Raw genomic sequence first — 20,051 nt, 5'->3', positions numbered from 1 at the left:
TCCACTTCTCATGTGCAGCTCCCTGTTAGTATGCCTGAGAAAACAGAAGATGGCAGGAGAACTTGGGCCCCTGCCATGCATGTCAGAGACCCAGAAGCAGCTCCAGGCTCCAGCTTTCGGCCTGGCCCAGTCCTGGCTGTTACAGCCATTTGAGGAGTGAACTAGCGGGTGAAAAGATTTCTCTCTCTTTCCCTCCCCAACTCCCCATCACTCTGTCAAATAAATCTGAAAAACATCACTCTTAATCCCAAATACATCTGAAAAACACAAAACAACAAGAAGTCTGTGTCTCTGTTCATAATACAGGGAAAGAAAAATTTGTCTCAGGAATCTAAACTTTTTTGTTTGTTTGTCAAGGACAGACACAGAGGAAGGTATCTCACAGTACAATGTGGTACAACGCAGGTCTCTCCTCCAACGTCATCCCATGGGAACCAGCACTAGGCAAAGGAATTTTACACAGCATTACTCCCGCAGAATGAAAATGTTTTTCAGAGCTGGGATGATGGCACTGTATGCTAATCCTATGGCTACAAATGTCAGCACTCAATGTGGGTGCCAATTTGAGTCCTGGCTTATCCACTTCCAATGCAGCAATCAACAAAATACTGCTCTGACTCAAGAGATAAAGAGTCAAAGTTACAGGCGTGGCATAGTGGTTTAATTAGCTAATTCTCTCACTTCAAGTCCCACATTCCCACGTGGGTGCTGGTTCGTGTCATGGCTGCTCTAATTCCTATCCAGCTCCTTGCCTGTGGCTTGGGAAAGTAGTGCAAAATGGCCCAAAAGTCTTGGGACCCTGCACCCAAGTGAGAAATTCAGAAGTTCCTGGCTTCAGATCAGCTCAGCTTCATCATCTGTGGCCATGCGGGGAGTGAACCAGCAGAAGCAAGATCTTTCTGACTCCACTCTCCATAACTTTTAACTAGGGTAAACAATTCTCTTTTTCCGTTTTACTTTTCTATGGTTTGATCTACCTTGCTTTACTAATCTTATTTCCATTTTTTTTTTTTTTTTTATCATTTGGCATAGACTTTCTAGGGAGGGTTCTTAACATGAAGTACAGCAGCCAGGAATTCACCAGCAGAGTTAGAGGGCTGGTAAAATATGATGGTTAAAACATGCTTCTTTATGCTCACCACCCTCTGAGATTCAGCCTAGGCCTCCACTGTCAGTGTAGGTATCCAATCAGCCACTGCCAACGCTTGTGACTGTGCTGTCAGCAGAAACACGAACACTTCTGTGTCACTTTACAAATGTTTCAGACACCTGTACAGTCACTCATTCTCATTGTTACTTTGAAATAATGGAAATAAAGAAAGGCAGTGGAGATGTTACTGGGTTTTAAATTTGATGTGGTCATTACAAAACACATGTACGAACATTACTCTAACCATTTTAAATACTTTGTTGGTTTGTTTTAATGTTCTTTGTTTCCTTTCTAAGTGCATGTACTTTATGCAATGCTCTTAAAAATGATACTCAAAAAATGCGCCTACTGGCTCACCACAATGTCAGAAGAGTCCACACTTCATAATTAAATCTTTTAAAAGAGAGAGTAAAAACACAGCCATCTGGGTTCAAAATATGTGCCACCAGCAGGAACAACTACAAATCCTGTGTCTGAAGAAGACAGGCATGAAAGCCAACCAGCCATCTGGGTTCCAGACAGTGCCCTAAGTCTTAAAAATAGTAAGGACCATTTCCTTGTCTGCTTTGTCCTCAGTCAGTGCTAAACACTAGGGCCACTGAAGACAAACACAGTTCTCACCAGACTTTACACAGCTTGGCAACCAAGAGGTGCAGATGAGAAAACAAATGCTTGTAACCCAATAGCATGGAAGACACTGAGGCCACCCTGGGATGGGCCAGCAATGGTGACATTTATAAATGTGTGAACTTTTCTGAACCAGCAACCCTTTCAACCAGTAACATCTATCTTAATTTTATAAGCAGGATAAATCAAAAGAGATGATCAGGTAGTCATACTTTGAGGGTGTATGGTGTATGGTACCCTTGTCCTCACCTGAGCAGTTAGTTAATCATGGCTGTGCCAGACAACCCTTTAGCCTACCTTTTAGTCTTTAGTTAACACCTAAAATAACAATGCTTGGTTTTAAAGTATTGACCACAGCATTTCAGACTCATGATTTATATACTTTTATGAATGTATGCTATTATTTCATTTAAGATATATGGTGACCAAAAGAAAAAACAAAAAACACACAATACAGTAAGACTTGCCTATCAGCATAAACAGCTCTAGGCTAGGGACAGAAGAAAATAAACTTCAAAAAAATTAAGTCATTTCTGAGCCAAGTTATTAGAGAAACTAAAATCCTTAGAGAAATATTAGAGAAACTAATATCCTTGATTTCTTCTTAAGTTAATTTTAAAAACACTACATTAGCGGCAGGCATTTGGCCTGAGACACCAGTTGGCATGTCTATCGCCTATAGCACAGGCTGGAGCTTGTGTTCTGTCTGTGCACTCTCTGGCAAGTGGCGGTTAGTGCTTCAAGAAGCTGGGGCCTTCCCAGCCAGAGGGAAGACCTAAAATGCGTTCCGGGTTAACTCCTTGGCCACATGTGGGGCCTGCTGCCTTTGGGAAGTAAATCAGCAGGTGAGTGCTTTTTTCCTGACTCTCTACCTCTCAAATCATATAAATAATAAATAGCAACTCTCATAAATAATACATATTTTATAAACTTAATATTTTTAATAATGATTACATGGTTGATCAGGGTATATAAATATTTTAAGGATATAAAAATATTCAGATTCTTGTAATTTCTTTAACTCCTTGTTAGAAATCACTGGAAAAAATCTATTTACATTAAAAGATTCTATTTGCTATGAATGTTACTATCAGGGACTTGTGAAACTTGGAGCATTACAGGATTGTGTCGGAATCTGGATATTTGAGTGAGAAAATTGATTCAAAATCCCAACCCATACATGTATTCCTGTGGCATCACTGCCTCACAGCAGCCCCAATGTCAGCAGGAAAATGAGAAGGTCGACTAAGAGCTTCACTCATATCCAGTGTCTATCTTCAGCAGCCCAGAGCTGGTAAGTCCCAGAGATAAAAGGAAAACCTTAAGTATTCAACAAAATCACAAGGAGTTTAGGTGAAGTTAGCTTCACCAATTATTTTTCCAAGTAATATGATCTGAACAGTTTGATATGATGAACTCACTTCAAGTTGAACCCTTTGTTCTAAATTCTTGTATGATCTCTGTAATAACTCCCGGGTCCCAAGGACTCCATACCACATCAAGTTTTTGGTTCGGCTCCTGAAAAATACAATTGTGGCAATTTCAGGAAAATCTACTTTTTTTCCTCCTCCTTAAAGGCACAGCAAACTAAAAGATATTATAATAAATGGAATTAAAGTAAGATAGCCTTCATATAATGACATTATTATAACCATAATTACCTGCATTTTTCCGGGTGCTCTTCTCTCTTATTGTTAAATTCTAATGATATTTTGGCATCTAATCCAATCCCAAAGTAATTGTTCATGACACATTTTTCTGTATATCCATCTCTATAATAATAAGGAGAGGTACATAAGTCAATTTCACACACATTATAAACAATGTATATAAACAGAGCATTGAAAGTCAATTAAGCACCTTCCAGTCCCCTTGGAAAATTACAAAGCTTGGCAAGAATAACTTTCGATTTTTATGCTATAGGATCAACCACAGTCCAGGGGTACAATTTTTTGGCACACATGACACAAGATACAGTGAGCAGAGCAGAGCAGAGCAGAAACGAGAGATCCATCCTCCATTGGTTGTCCCAACTATCTTAGCTCCTCCATCCCCTCATAACTTCCTCACTACACAAATGAGGGTGATTGTGGGATGGCCTTGGCAATGTGTGTGATTATTAAAAAGTCTCCTTCACTTCTGAACAAGGCTAAAGACAGTTCTGTCCTTGATGAATATCATTACTGAAATGAGATGCAGTAAAAAGCAAAATGAAAAACTGAAGGACAAGGAACTGCAATTCAACCCGCTTTTTTTTCCTTGTGTGTTTTTAGAAACTTCGACAAGGTTCAGAAACTTCCTGACATAAATGGAGAAGCTGGATGTTGAAAGATGACACGATTGGTAGGACTGAGAAGACAGGAGGTGAAGGCACCAACACAAACAGGGGTGAAGGGGCTTTGAAGGAAAATCCTCCGGGCAAGTGTGCAGTGCTACATGTCCTTCTGCCCCAGGAGCCTCCAGAAGTCCACAGGCGGGGAAGGCCCCAGCTCAGGAACAGCCCAGCACCCCTGAGTCGGAACAGGATCAAGGCCCTCGTCATGATGAACTTTCGAAATTTTCTGATCATCTTTTTACACACAGAAACATACTTACTGTAATACACTTGATGTGTTACAAGGTCACACACAACTAAAACAAGAAAACCTTAAAACAACAAATGTGCTGAAGCATATTCTTACAGGGAATCCAGATCTGGGTCAATAAATGGTGTTGCACCAAAAGGATCAACATTTGCTAGTAACATTTTGTTGATGATAGAACTCCCGGCAATTGAGGCAGCTAGTCCTGCTCTTAAACCTGCAGAAAAGATAAAATCCCACAGGGTCACTTGTTAAGAAACAACAGAGAACTAGTGTACTCAGGAATAACCTCAGACATCTTGCTACCCAAAGTTTAGATTTTTCTACTCTTCTCAACAATCAAAACTAAGAACTATGACACCTGTGGATACAATGTTTTTGATCCTTACAGGTATCTCTCAGTCTCTCAGTCTCTCTCTCTCTCTCTCTCACACACACAGAATCATAAAGAGTTAAGGATTTGAAGACTTAAATACATGTTACTTTTTTTTGTTATAACAAATAAGGTACTAACTCTGTAGGGAATTTACAGAAAAACTGAATTACCCAAAATGTTGTAGACCTATCATTTGCATTGCCTCAGAGTTTAGATAACAGTTTCAATGCTAAAAGATGTATTAACATGAAAACTCAGCACCAAGCACAGGTAGCAAAACATGAAATGTGAGTATATTAATGATTTTTAGGATACAGAAGAGACTACAAAAAAGAAGCCTCTTTCTTCCCCGGAAAATGCAAGACTGTAAATTTATTTCAACATACTTATGGTATTCAAAGCTAATTTTAGGATTTCCAGCCTAACATTAAACTTATAAACATTAAAATATGCAGAGAACACAAGAAAATAGGAACATACAAGACTGGAGAAAAAGATCAGAAGAGTCATGTAATTGAGAAATTCTAGAAAATCAGGAAAATATTTCTTGTGCAAATGTTCCTTTCCAAAGAGGGAATCTAACAACTGAAATAAATTGAGCCAAAAACATTCTCCAAAGGATTTTTTTAAAGAGCACATTTCTGGTGTTTAGAGATGCGTAATTACTTATTTTTACGGAAATATTTAAGACTAAACCACACTTCAGCAGCTGCCCTACCTGGGCAGATGATTCGGGTATTGAGGACAGGCAGGTTCTCTCTGCTGGCCGCCACTGCTGCAGCAGGCACACAATCAGGCTGGGAAGGGCCACGACCTGTCTGGGACTCTGGGGATCGACACAGAGGCAAAAAGTCCAGATGGTAAAGAGCTAACAGTAATATTATCAAAATAAGAGCCCTACACAGGCAAGCCGTCAGATAACTGAACACCTATTCAGGTCAATCAATAGAACTGAAAACAGTAATTCTTTGACCATTCTGACTGGATGTTCTTGAGACTTATCCAGAAAAGATCTAACATAGTTGATGTCTTGATCTCCAACTTCAAAAAGAGATCAGCAGCACCAGATAATTTATCATAATTAACTTCAGTGATATTCATCCTATCTGTATGATCAACCAAACTTAAATATATGTAGAGGGGGTGGGGGTTGATAAGATGACCTGCAATACCAGATCCCATAAGGGCACAGGTTCAAGTCCCAGCTGCTTCACTTCCAATCCAGCAACCTGCTAATGTGGCTGGAAAAGCAGCAAATGGCCCAAGAACTGGGGCTCCTGCACTCACAGCTCTTGGCTTCAGGCCCTAGCTTTGGCCTTGCCAACCCTTGGCCCTGCGGCCATTTGGGGAGTGAACCAGAGCATGCAAAATCTTTGTTTCTCTCTCTCTCTCTTGCTTCCCATTAGTCTGCCTTTGAAATAAATAAATACATACATATTTTAGAAAATTAAGCAAAATTTTGAAGCCTGATTATTTTTTAAAAAGTAAAAATGTGTTATAACATACATGACCAACATAACCCAATTCTGATCAATTTTGGGTGAGGATCCAAATTAATTTATATAACTGCAAAAGCTAATATGTGAAATATGAATTAAAAATAGTATTTATTTTCAAATGAAACCACTGACTTTTCCTGCACTTACTTACTCAAAATGATGACTTTCCCCATAAAAGTTCTATCGTTTTCTTGTAAAATTTGATTCACTTTACAAATGGTTCCAAAACACAATTACTGTTAAAATAAACGACCAAAGGAAATTTAATTCTAACTAAACTTAGGCAATTTAATGGAGAACAAATAGCACCCTTACCTAATTGAAGGCTATTGATAGATTTTAAAAGCAGTAATCCTTGAGCTCAATTTTAAAATACCCTAAAACTTAATTATCTTCACTTCTGCCAAGTTTAATTACAAACTAAGTATATTAACCTTACAGTACTCTGTTAAAAAAAATGGTCTAGGGCCCTGGGAAGAAGTGACACATGAGCTTCTCTTTGCTAAGAGGCAGAAGTCCTGGGACTGACAGGAAGAACCTCTTGATGTTTAGCTTTGTTAAAAAGCTGAGAGCCTGCAAACGACAAAGCCTGATGCTCCACTGCACACTAACTAACTTAACGCGTCACATTCTTCCTGAACAGAGCGTCTCACTGATCCTCACAATACACAGCATTTCTTGCACCTCAGGCACACGATACAGTGGAGGCACACCAAGGAAATGATGACTATTTACTATAGAAACACTTCCCCATTGTTGTTGATTTTCAAAAGCTGAATGACTGGCCACAATATCAAATACTGGGTCATTAAAGAATTTTCTAAATCTATGTCTGCATTTATAGAGCTATGTTTGTGTTTCTGTTTTCCTCTTTCCCTCAGTTTCCTTTACAGACTTCAATGGAAGGAAGAGCCTAGCCTGAGGTAAGGTGGGAAGGAAGAAAGCCGGAAGAGTGACTTCCAGGAGTCACTATCAAGCAGCATCCTCACGGCTGCCACTGTCATGTCAGCTCGTTCTAGTCTACATTGTTTGAGAGATGAAAACATCTGTTTGCTTATCAAATTCACAGATGTGGCAAACTTGAGATGACACGCTCATGTTTCATAAAGTCTCCAGGGAATAAAATAATACATCCCAAACTTCTGAAGTTGAGCAGTAGGACTCAAGGAGTGACTGAAGTAAGGAAAGGCTACATCTTGTGCCTGCAAGGCATAGTTTTCTTAAGTTCTCACTGGACTCTCAGCTGAAACAGGTGTAAATCGGATGATTTTGTTGCATATTTTTCTTTTTTTTAGGGAAACAAATATTTAGTTATCCTTAGTCCTACAGTCCTTAGTGACTTGTTATGCAACCTCGATTACACACTAGGGATGTGAGGGTACTTGATAATAGTCTAAATAGTGCTACCTTTATATTATCATTCATGAAAACATTAATTTCCAAAGAGCTTTTCAAAAACTAAAATTTCTTATTTCCTGCTGAACAGCAAAAGTGTAAGCAAAATTACACTTTATTTTCAGAATAACTTCATCACAATTTTCTTACCAGTTACAAATTCTTTTGTGTCATAATCTCTCAACTCTTCTTTAGATTCATCTGTTTCTGTACTGTCGTAATCAGATGACTGGTTAACTGCTTCACAGGACTGATGCGTCTGCTCGTCTATAACTTTAAGTAGTAAGAAGATAAAAATGTTTGGACAAATAAAAACAAAATCCATCAATAGTAACACATGCTGAGGAAAGGGAAATTGAAAAGTATATTCCAAAAAATTTCATATTCACAAATAAGAACACTTCAGCAATCATGTCAAGGGTTGTAAACACCACAGATGATAAAACGATAAGGTTAAAATACTAACAGCTTAGCCATGGTGGGTGCCATGGTGCTGGCTTCTGCATTTTATATTTTACTCTACTAAATATATCATTTTAACCTTCTCATTTTATCATCTCTAGTGCTTACGGTACCAGCATCCCAAATGGGTGCTGATTCAGGTCTTGACTGCTCCAATTGCAATGCAGAGCTCCTTGCTAATGCAATGGAAAAACAGTGGAAGATGGTCCAGATTTTGGGGCCCTACAGCCGTGTGGGAGACCCAAGAGAGGTTCCTAGTGGCCAGCTTTGGACTGGCCCAGCCACTTGAGGAATGTACTAGCTAATGGAAGATGTCTCTCTTTGTTTCTCCTTTTCTTTCTGTAAATCTGCCTTTCAAACAAAAATAAACCAAACTTGAAAAAATATGGAATATCCGGGTCCGGTGCTATAGCGTAGTAGTTAAAGTCCTCGCCTTGCATGTGCCGGGATCCCCTATGGGCGCCAGTTCTAATCCCGGTGGCCCCGCTTTCCATCCAGCTCCCCGCTTGTGGCCTGGGAAAGCAGTCAAGGAAGACCCAAAGTGTTGAGACCCTGCAACTGCGTGGCAGACCTGGAGGAGGCTCCTGGTTCCTGGCTTCAGATTGGCTCAGCTCCAGCCGTTGTGGTGGCTTGGGAAGTGAATCAACGGACGGAAGATCTTCCTCTCTGTCTCTCCTACCTGTATAGCTGACTTTCCAATAAAACCAGATAAATCTTTAAAAAAATATGGAATATCCAAATTTTAGATAGTGAAATACAAATCTAATCAGTAGCTATAATCTATAAAGGGAATTTTGAATATGAATTACCCAAATTAATGTTAGCTGCTACTAAAATTCTAACAAGTTTATACATATTAATAAAAAATTAAAATACAGGCTGAACTTTCATAAATTCTTAACGAAGCAACCTAAACATTTAGGAAATTAATGTTAGCATTTTCTGTATTGGTAGAGTATTTTATAGGCTACATTTTATTTATGAAATCAATTAAGTAAATTAGTCAAAATGTTGGAAATGTTATTTTAGATAATTTTCTACTTTAGGCAGAATATACACGTTCTAATTTATTTCTGAGATTTTATCTTAGGCATCATCAGTGCATTCTTTTCTACTAAATAACAGGGCTCAGCACAATTTTCCTTTCAGTGGTTTGAGCTTCTGAATTGCCTCAAAGCCTTTCAGAGTGCGTTCCACTGAAGCGCTGTGACCATTCCCTGACAGGCGCACGGGGCGCTGCTCAACGCCGTGTCATCAGTGTGTACCTTTTCCAGCTTCTTCAATGACTTGCCTCACTGCCTTCTTTAAACTGTTCGCCCGCAGCATTATCTCCCTGTGTTTGCCAGATTTGGGGGAGCAAGGTTTTGTGATGTTATCCACAAGCTGGTCTTTGCTTTCCCACAAGGACTCTTCACTTGAAGATTCCACAACATCCTCCTCCACGATGACTGGGCTGACACCCGGATGGGCTGGGGCCTCTTGGAAGTCTGTGTGCAAGGCCTGCAGCAGTTCTTCCAGCTTCTCTTTCAGCAACGAACACTGGGAAAGCCAAAAACAGTTACAGGACAGACACCCTTCAGAAGTAACAGCAGCAGGTGGAGTTTAAGAACGTTTGCGCTAAGATGGTAATACAAAACACAAGAACATTTGATGAGATATGAACGGCTGTCACCTTTCATATCATAGAGGCTACAGTTTAGGATGCAGGTAAAATAAAAAGCTCTATATTTAGTAGAGATGGAAAACGATAAATTAAATTAATGCCTTTTTTTCAAGTGGGAAGATGCCTATGTTGATATTTAGCATTAATTGGTTATCTATTACAATTTATACTTTAGACCTAATAATCAAAAATTTATAACTTGAAACAGATTTTGACGAATACACTAATATGACAAAGAAACAATAGGAGAGGTTAGGTGTGGAAGAAAGATTGTGACAGACACATCACACTAATATATCATGCTAACAACTGGTCAGCTGGGTGCGGGGCAGAGCGCAACTATATACTACTTAACAACTTTGGTTTTGCAAATTGAAAATTTTATTCTTAATTAAAAATTTTAAAAAGAAAATCAGAAACAAATTAGCACAATCCTTATGTAAATGTGTAGAAGCAACCAGGCTCAATTTTTCATGGCTAAAAGTCTGGATAATATCTATATAGCTATTTTTTTCCTCAAAAAGCACAATAAACACTTTTCTATAAAGTCACACATTACAGGAAACATTATACATGAGCTTATATATGTCACAGAAACTATTAAATATACTTTCTTTTTTTAGTAATTGACTTATGGACCACTTGTGAGCATCATAAACTTCAGATCTGTCCGAGTCTTGGCAAGCTAGCCTCAGAAGCTTCGGTTTGTGAAGGAGCAAAAAGTACTGAAAGGATTACTGGCTCACAGAAAAACTGAGAACAAAAAATACACAAGGATAAACGGGAAACAAAGAGATAGAAAATAAGCACCTGCCCTTCTTTCTCGCCGTGTTTCTCCTATTACTAGCAGAGAAGACCCGTTCAGGACCGACGCTATTGATGCTATTCCCTGGCTCTTAGGTGCACACAGTTTCCCTTGCTGCTTTGCTAACATGTGCAGACAAATCTACTGCAGGAAAGGGTTAGAGATCAAAGTAGCTAAGAGATGGTCTCTGCTTTCTCAACTGTCCACCCCCCCGAGTATAAAGATGAGAGAAAGAGGATGAAGCCTTGAAATGTGTATTTCAACTTCTTTTTCCTTCCACTCAAATTACCACCTACAGCATGAATCTGAGGAATGAGTTTCCTGGCAAGCTTAAGGTACCTAAGTATTTTATAGGTAGGCTCTGTCATGAACTTCTAAGAACAAAAACAGTCATTGCTAACGTTCACAAAACTACTCTTATTTTAGCATCAAAAACCTCATGGGTTGTGGGTTGTGTGTGTGGCAGGTGTGTGCGTGTGTGGGATGGGGGAAGAATCTGTAAAGTAAAATGCAATGCAAGATACAGAAATCTGCAAGAGACCCAGGAAGCCGAGGCATGGGGAAGGACTCTGGTTGGCCAGCTGGCTTGGAAACGAAAAGCCCACTGCCTGGCACAGCGGTCAGACAGCTGTGCACTGGTCGCAGATGTCAGTCACTGGGAAGGGTGCTGGCGCTCTAAAGCCTGGCTCTCTGACGGTTTTGTGGAGTTTGCCTATGCAGTATATGGGGATCTATAAAGTAGCACAGCTTTAAAAATCTTCAGATCTGATTCAAAAATGCTTCCTCCCTCCCTCCTCAGGACTTAAAAAATGTTTGATAGAGAAAAAGCTACTTTTGTCAGTTTAGCACTAAAACACAGTTCAACATTAACAAGGTCAGCAAGCAATGAATCCTCAAGAATCCTTACTTTGCTGGCCAGTGTATCGGTCTCCACAGTATTTTCCAAGGACTTGTCACAGGCTTTCTCTATTTTGGCTATGAAATCCCTTATGGTTTCACAGAGTACCCTTGGAGGAAAAGAGATTGAACAATTCGGTAAACACAACAGGTGGATCTGTTTCGATTTATAAACGCATTTAAAGATAAACACAATTAGGCAACGGTCAACATATCTAGATGATTCTGTCTAGACTTCAATCTGCTGATAAATTCAATATGTTTTTAAATTAAAAACGGATACAAGGATACGCTTTACTCTATGTAGTTTTTATTATAGTAAATTCCATGTTGCCACAAGCCTTTCTCAAATAATTCAGTTAAATTCTTAAGAATTACTTTCAGACCCTGATAAAGTAGAGCATCATCTGGTACAGTGGATGTATTTGCACAGCAGAGTCTGCAGTGCTGAATGAACAGAGAAGAGTTCCCCATTTATGTTGTCATTGTCCTTCTACTGAGTAGTACATGGGCATTCTGAAAACACACTGCTCCCAAGAGGAAAGAGGTTGTATATTACGCTGCTAACCAATCTGTCATTTGAATTGAATTATATCTTCTGTAAATCCATTCATTTTCCCCTTAACAAAACCAATGCAATAACATACAGAACTAATTTCATTGAGGTCTCTTTAGTGTCAGCAATATATGGTTTACTTGTTTACTTCTTTTAATTACATTTGGTTTCTTTGCAATGGAAATAAACTCGGAGAAAATAGAAACAACCCAAAACACTAATAAAATCAATCTTTCTAATGTCTTAGGAACCAGCGTTGGAATTTAAAAACCACCAAAAGAAGGGTCAATGATGAGCTCTGCTCCAGCAAGGATTTGTACTGATGCAATCAGAGCAGCTAAGCTCACAGTGCGGTCACAGCCTGCCGTGGATGGCAGTCAGGGGAACAGATCACAGTGTGGCTTCACGGACGGACACGGAGGAACTGAAGAGAAACAATGAAATGAGTCCAAACGTACGTGTTCAATTACACACACAATATTCTCTGATAGGTAAGTGTCACAGTGATAAGTTAATAATCTGAAACTGAGACATTCAATAGCCAGATATGCATACACACCATTACACACACACACACACACACACACACACACGTTCCACCTTCAGGTTCATCATCAAAGAATTAAATGCACAGCTCTTAACATTTTTGGCTAAATTTGTTGATTTTTTTGCCCAAGGAGGGCATATTTTAAATATTAATAAACCTTCACCTCATTTACTTGAAAGGCAGCTGACTACCTATCTCTAAAGACAGTCCAAATCTAAATTCTATGGTTCTATGACAGTGACATCAGGTATTAATTTTTTCTGCTAGTTATCTTTTTTTCCTTAAAACAAAAACAAAAACAAAACACACATATACAAATTGCACTTATTTTAAAAGTTGGGATCTGGGGCCAGTATAATGGCTCAACTAGCTAATCCTTCACCAGCAGGTGCCAGTATCCTATTTGGGGACCAGTTCATCTGCTGACGGCTCCGCCTGGGAAGACAGCAGAGGATCCAAAGCCTTGTGGGAGACTAGGAAGAAACTCCTGGTTCCTGGTTTTGGATTGAGGCTATTTACATAGTAAATCACCAAAAGGAAAATCTCTCTCTTCTCCTTATAAATCTGCCTTTCCCATTAAAATTAAAAACAAAAATCTTAAAAAAAAAAGTTGGGAGTACAATAAAAAAATCAAAGAACCTAATAAATGTCCACAATGAAAGTTAGCTAAGTTTAGAAAATACTGACTAAATAAAAGTAGAATCATATATATTACAGGCTGTAAAAACAACTTATTCAATAACTTTTTTTATTTTTACAGATAAATTACATCTATGCTCATTTGCAGCTTCTGATTTTCAGATGATCACTCCTGTTATTAGTTAATTGATAAAATTCCAGCCAAAGTCAAAGAATGAATGCCTGAAGTCAACCTACACATGAGCTATGTTAATGAAACACAGTGTCTCATTAGCATTTTAACATCTTTTAAAAAGGTGAAAACAGGTGATGACACTTGGGATTATGACTTTCGGCAATGTAAGTATCCTGCACAAGATAGTTAAAAAAATTTTGTCTTGATGCTAGCTGTGAAAGCCTAGTGGCCTTGCATCTGCTGGGATCCTATATGCGCACTGGTTTGTACCTCATCAGCCCCACTTTCCATCCAGCTCCCTGCTTGTGGCCTGAGAACGCAGTGGAGCATGGCCCAAAGCCTTGGGACTCTGCACCCGTGTGGGAGACCTGAAAAAAGCTCTTAGATCTTGATCAGCTCAGTTCCAGCAGTTGAAGCCACTTGGGGAGTGAACCAGTTGACAGAATATTTTTCTGTCTCTCCTTCTCTATATATCTGCTCTTCCAATAAAATAATAAATCTTTTTAAAAATGTGTCTTAATAGTGTATCATTTGAGGCTTACATCATTCTGTAGCTGGTTATATGGCCTCCTACAATGCTGACATCCTATATGGGCACCGCTTCCTTTTCTAGCTGGTCCACTTCAGATCCAGCTCCCTGCTAAGGTACCTGAGAAAGCAGCAGAGGATGGCCCAAGTCCTTGGGTCCCTGCAACCATGTGAGAGTTTGGGATTAAGTTCCTGGCTCCTGGCTTTGGCCTCGCCCACCCCTAGCTGACCTTGGCTGTTGCAATCATTTGGGGAGGAAGCAATGGATGGAAAAATCTTTTTCTCTCCCTCTTTTTGAAATTGACTTTCAAGTAAAAAAACAAAATACATGAAAAAAAAAACATTATATCATTCAAAAAATAAGTAGAATTAACAAAATAAATTATTTTATTTAGGTGACAACCAGGTACCAGGGGACCTCCGTGTGTGTATATACTGTGTTTTTAATTTTAAAACACTGATATGTTAATTGGGTATTTTACTAAGTATGTGCCATGTCTCAACAGGAACATTTAGAAATATATCCGGGGTGCCAGGGTCACAGGTGGCAGCTTAACTCATTGTACAACAACACTGGTCCTGTATTTCAAAAAATTTTAAATAATAATGTATTTACTGATATAAAAAGTGGAATGAAACAATTTGTGGGGTTCCCTTAGAGACACTGCAGCAAAATAAAGTTGGGAGCAGATGGCAAAATGTGGGTAAGCAAGCTGAGCAAATGACATGTAGGAATCCACGGCCGTCTTCTACATATGTTTACATGCGTCCACAAAAAGGGGACATACATTGCATAACTGGCTTTATTTTCTCTTTGCATTCTGCAACCTGGGGTTCTAACCTGGAGCAGTAAACGCCAGGTGGGGGCAGGCTGGGGAGGACAGAAGGGTAACAAGAAGAAGCCATGGAATGAAATCTGCTAACGGGAGTAATCCAAGAGCTAGGGCTGACAGCAGAGTCAGACCAAGGTCAAAGGAAACACTGGACGTGTAACTGTGTAAAATATGAGGTGCTGACACCATAACTTAACACAGCTCTATATTTATTTCACTACTGCACTCTGCACATTTGATCTGTGTCAAAAGGCAGAGAAGTGATCCACTCACTTCTCTTAAGAGACCCAAGAGACAATTCATTGACACTGCCTCGTTTCTTACGCTTTTGATGCAGAAAAAGATCTCAAAGTTGGCAAATGGTTGGATGCCAGAGGGGAGCCCAAGCTGACTCCAACTTAGCGTAACACACTGGCCTAGTCCAGAGATTATCAAATCCTCCAGAGACAATTCGAGCATTCTGCAAATGCTTCATTCAAATTTCATTTAGGAATTTAATATATAATTTTTTAAAACTGCACTGACTTCTGCTTGAAAATTCATTAATTTTTTTGTGTGCACCTTACACTAAAGCAAATTCTGCTATTTGTACTGAACTGAAGACAACTACCCTATAATTGCAAGACCCTACAATCCTGCAATCTACATGACAGCAGAAATCAATGAAACTGCATCAGATATAACTATAATTCAGCTACATTACTGCTTGATTTTTCTCATAACCGACCTTAACAATTCAGTTCTATCCAATTTATTAACAGAAAAAAAACCCCAAATTTTCATTAACTCAAAATTTGGAATTTTGTGCAAAGATTTTATTTGGAAAAAGATTTTACTGCGAACAATGTTATGCTACACAGGTAGCAAAATTAAGCCTGGCTTTAAAGATACCAGATCTTGGGCACTGCGGCATGGCCTAGTTGGCTAAAGTCCTTGCCTTGAACGCGCCGGGATCCCATATGGGCACCGGTTCTAAGCCCGGCAGCTCCACTTCCCATCCAGCTCCCTGCTTGTGGCCTGGGAAAGCAGCTGAGGACGGCCCAAAGCCTTGGGACCCTGCACCCACGTGGGAGACCCGGAAGAGGTTCCAGGTTCCTGGCTTCAGATGGGCGCAGCACCGGCCATTGTGGTCACTTGGGGAGTGAATCATTGGATGGAAGATCTTCCTCTCTGTCTCTCCTCTCTGTATATCAGACTTTGTAATAAAAATAAATAAAACTTACAAAAAAAGATACCAGATCCCTGGTACTGTATCAGAGTATGTGGGATCTATTCTCAGTCCTGGCTTCTGACTCCAGTTTTTCTGCTGATGTACATATACTGGGAAAGAGCTGTGATGACTAAACTAACTGCATTTCTGCCACTCATTGGGAAGACTGCACTTCCCATGGCTGTGGTCACTGCTGGCATTTGGGGCAACAAACCCGAAGATCGGAAGGCTTTCCCTGTCTGCTTCTAAAACAAAACAAGCAAACAAAAAACTAAGAAAAAAAAAGAGATTACATATTTATTTAACTATACAGAAAAATTTATGAAGGGATTGTGGTGCAGGGACTTAAGCAACTGCCTATGATGCCACCATCCTATATGGATGCTGGTTAGTGTGTGGCTGCTTCACTTCCAATCCTGCTCTCTGTTACTGGCCTGGGAAAGCAGCAGAGGATGGCTCAAGTAGCAAGACCCTTGCTCCACTGTGTGGGAGATCTGGAAAACGCTCCTTGCTCCCGGCTTCAGCCTGGCCAGGACCACCTGGTATAGTCAGCTGGGATTGAACCAGTAGATGGAGTATCCCTCTCTGTCTCTCCCTCGCTTTGTAATGACGATTCACTAAAAATACAATTAAAAAAAGTCTGTGACAAATTCATATATAAAAACCTAAGCATATATTTTAAAATATTTTTGCATCAAAATAAACTTACTTTTATTTCTATTTTCCACAAATTTTCAGGTTCCTTTGTATTAAACAAAAAGTATTTTTTTATATTATGAAAAACCTTCATTTTCATTTTTCCAATATTTTCTAGTAATGTTCTCCACTTTCTTCTACAAAGATGCATCTGATTTCCAGGGCCAGGGCTGCATACTCATAATCTAACTTAGATACAGGAATTGGGGCCCAGCATGAGAAAGACAGTGAACAGAGAGTGCTCAGGCCTGGGACAAACGAGATTCATACATTTCATGGAAAGCAAGACATTTCATTAAACGCAGACTTACCAACCAGCAGCACTGCTGTCAAAGACGGACAAGGGCCCACCTCTGCCGGGCCAAGCGCGTGCTTCCTGAGGCATGCCTAAGCCACTCCACTCTCATCTACTCTGTGTCCTGCTTCCTGCTTCTGGGGGGCATGGCACCCAAAGCAACAGTTTTGGGTGTACTTCCCTCACAAGCAGGTTTACAATGATTTATCTCGTCTTTCCTTTGGTTGCAGATTGTGTCTATAATACAGTAAAGTCTTAGTATTTTTCCTCTACTTCTTTCCCACTTTCTTTCCTTTGCCTCCTTCTCTTCCTCCTCTTTCTGCATGATAGCAATATTGGCTTGCTAAGCCAGAATCTTAGGAACATTCTTTTACTTCCAGGTTGAACATTTCATATGGCTTCACTTCCTTCTTCTGGTTGACTTTCTAATTTTCATGACGTTAGTACAGAGAGCTCAAAAACCAAATTCTAAATTCCAGCAAGGCAATATCTGGGATAGTAACATCAAGTTAGTTTTGGCTCCATGTACAGAAACAACTTAAATAAAATCTGATAACTGAATTAAAATATAACTGAGCAATTTAAACATGCTGAGAAAGGCAATTTAGGAAAATTTCATCATTTCTTTCACTGATGCAAACAGTTCCTAAACAGTAGTGTTTAGGAAAATAACTACAATGAATGTGTTTTTCATATTACAACTAATCATACATACTTCCTTAAATAAAACATTTAGATTAAACTCAGACTCACTAAACCTTTTTCAACTAAAAAAATGTTTCAAACCAAGTATCAAAAAAATACCCTCTAAATGTATCCCACCTAAAATCAGATGCTAAAATAATTTTTAAAAATCAATTGAAATTTGGCATATCTAACTCTATAAGTTATTTCATAGACACATTTTGCAAAGCAAACTCACGAAGAAATGACATTAATGATAGGAAGCAGCTTGGCTCTAACTCTCATCGTGCGACTACTTTCTGAGTTTTTAAACTCCACAACTCACTTGGTAGATGCTATGACCACCGCATGTTCACCAGCATTGACAATCTTCGTAAGATGATTTGCAACTGAGTCTTCATAAATTGTCATCTGAAAATAAATAAAGTCCACACTGTATTACCTTTGCTGCCATTTATACAACCAGTTCTTAACTGTTGCCCAGAGGGGAAGCAGGCACAAGGCATGCGGAGACGCAGCACTGGAACCATTACGCAAGACAGGGAAACAGGCCCTTCTGTGAAAAGATTTCTGCTTCTAGAATTCTTTTGTTTTTAGAAAAATCCAAAAAAAATCCCTACAAAATAGTGTACAAAATGTTTTAAATGGGCAAGACTAGAAATTTATGGCACAGAATATCCAAATGGTCCAGGAACAGATAAAAAGGTGTTCACACAGGCTCATTGGCCATCTGGGCAAGCAAGAACCAAAACCTCAAACATATACGTTATATGGTTTATGGGAATGGATGGTGCATGTAGCTACCAGAATTGGGAAAATGAGGACAGTAAGAAGCAGACAATGCCAATTACTCCCACAGTATGGAGCTAAACAACTCTCATATACTGATGTGAGTGTAGATTCACACAAATACTCCAGAAAAACCTGTTATAGCCACAAAACTGAACACACTTGTCATACTACATCTTGTACATCTCTCTCTCAAAGAAATGGAGCTGTGTGCTGACATGCTCAGAGCAGCACTCACTTGGCAGAATGGATGACAAATCAAGGTTTATTTGGGCAACGTGTTACTAGGAGACAAAGAGAATGAATGACTTAGGCAACTACACCACGATAGACAAATTACAAACACAACACTGAGTTTCTCTCATAAGCTTCTATCCTACCTTCTTCAGAGACAGGCCACATGTGGAAGAGTGCTTTCCATCAAGGAAGGGCAGGATGGGAACTCCACAGTCACACCCAACACTGTATTGGCCCGCTAACCCACTTTACTGATTTCTTGATGTACATACTAAAATGTATCTTTATAACATCAGAAAAATGCAAATCTAAATACCTATTTTTAAAATGCAGAAATATTTTTATAATTTAGATTTAGTCTCTGAGAAGTAGGAGATGTTCAAAATAATTATTAATGTCACTAATTAATGGTTTGTCATTAATGCTCTTTCATTTCTTGGATTTTCTTTTAAAAAAAATCCAAGTTTTGGTTTATTAAAATGATTCTAAACAGGGGGGTACAGGGGAGGAACCACAGCCTCTTTCACAGGAAAATAAAATAATCCCGATGTGCAGGGATCACACAGGAGGTGCCACTTATGAATCTATTGTGTAGTTAACTGGCAAGCTCAGAAGGGTAGTGTAAAAAACAGTTAATATTTCTAATGCAGACAAGACACTGTGCTGGAAAAAACTTGGTGTCTATTTGCTCCTTTCACTATCCTGCTGGCAAGTCAAGGCGCACGGGGCTTTGGTGAGTGGAGGGACTTCCTTCCTGTACACACAGCTATGGGATTACAGACGAGCCACAGAGAAAGATAGAGCTTGATTTTAATGCAGTTGGTTGGCAAGGTCAAACAACAGTGCCATAGTCAAGCGCAGAGGGCATTCAGGCATGGGCGGCGCAATGCACATCACTCAATACAACTATAATCTTACGGAGTGCTATCGTCCTGTTAAAAACCAACATAATAGTGATTCAAAATCCTTTTGCACTAAACAAACAAGCTATCTTTCACACACTTAAAACTGTACCTCATGTTTAGCAAGTATATATGTGGTACAGGTAAATCGCTTATCTCTTTATATCCCAGGAAGTAAACATTTCTGAAATAAGTAGAGAAAATTATCCTTTTCTGTGCTTTAGAAACAAAACTAATAAAAATACCAAAATGTTACTGAAGAAAACAGAATGGTTTTTATAAAACCACAGTATGTTTATAGTCAGGCTAATATTGTATTTAAAATTGCTGCTGGGAATAAAGTCAGGAAGTACATTTATCTTCGTTAGTTATCATCTCGGGGAAAGGACTAAAATGACTTTCATTCTTGCATCTTCCTTTTCTGAAATTTGAAAAAGTTGGTCTGGCAATTACAATGGCTGGAACCGGACGAATGCAAAGCCAGGAGGTAGGGTAGGGTGCAGG

General features: G+C 39.2%; 1 protein-coding gene across 4 annotated transcripts in view; it reads right to left on the bottom strand.

Moving 5' to 3' along the window:
• The window catches only part of DGKH (diacylglycerol kinase eta), a 183,066-nt gene that overhangs the window by 23,439 nt on the left and 139,576 nt on the right, over window positions 1–20,051 (bottom strand). For all 4 annotated transcript variants that reach the window (XM_058670690.1, XM_058670692.1, XM_058670693.1 and 1 more), the window contains exons 14-21: window positions 17,945–18,030; window positions 11,467–11,566; window positions 9,357–9,630; window positions 7,780–7,902; window positions 5,454–5,561; window positions 4,459–4,576; window positions 3,439–3,549; window positions 3,199–3,295 (exon numbers count right to left, since the gene is read on the bottom strand). In XM_058670690.1, the coding sequence (XP_058526673.1) occupies window positions 3,199–3,295; window positions 3,439–3,549; window positions 4,459–4,576; window positions 5,454–5,561; window positions 7,780–7,902; window positions 9,357–9,630; window positions 11,467–11,566; window positions 17,945–18,030 (1,017 nt within the window). The remainder of the gene's footprint in view (window positions 1–3,198; window positions 3,296–3,438; window positions 3,550–4,458; window positions 4,577–5,453; window positions 5,562–7,779; window positions 7,903–9,356; window positions 9,631–11,466; window positions 11,567–17,944; window positions 18,031–20,051) is intronic.

This window comes from Ochotona princeps, chromosome 12, assembly GCF_030435755.1.
Source record: "Ochotona princeps isolate mOchPri1 chromosome 12, mOchPri1.hap1, whole genome shotgun sequence".
Taxonomy (NCBI): Eukaryota; Metazoa; Chordata; class Mammalia; order Lagomorpha; family Ochotonidae; genus Ochotona; species Ochotona princeps.
This window is presented reverse-complemented; position numbering and strand designations above follow the sequence as displayed.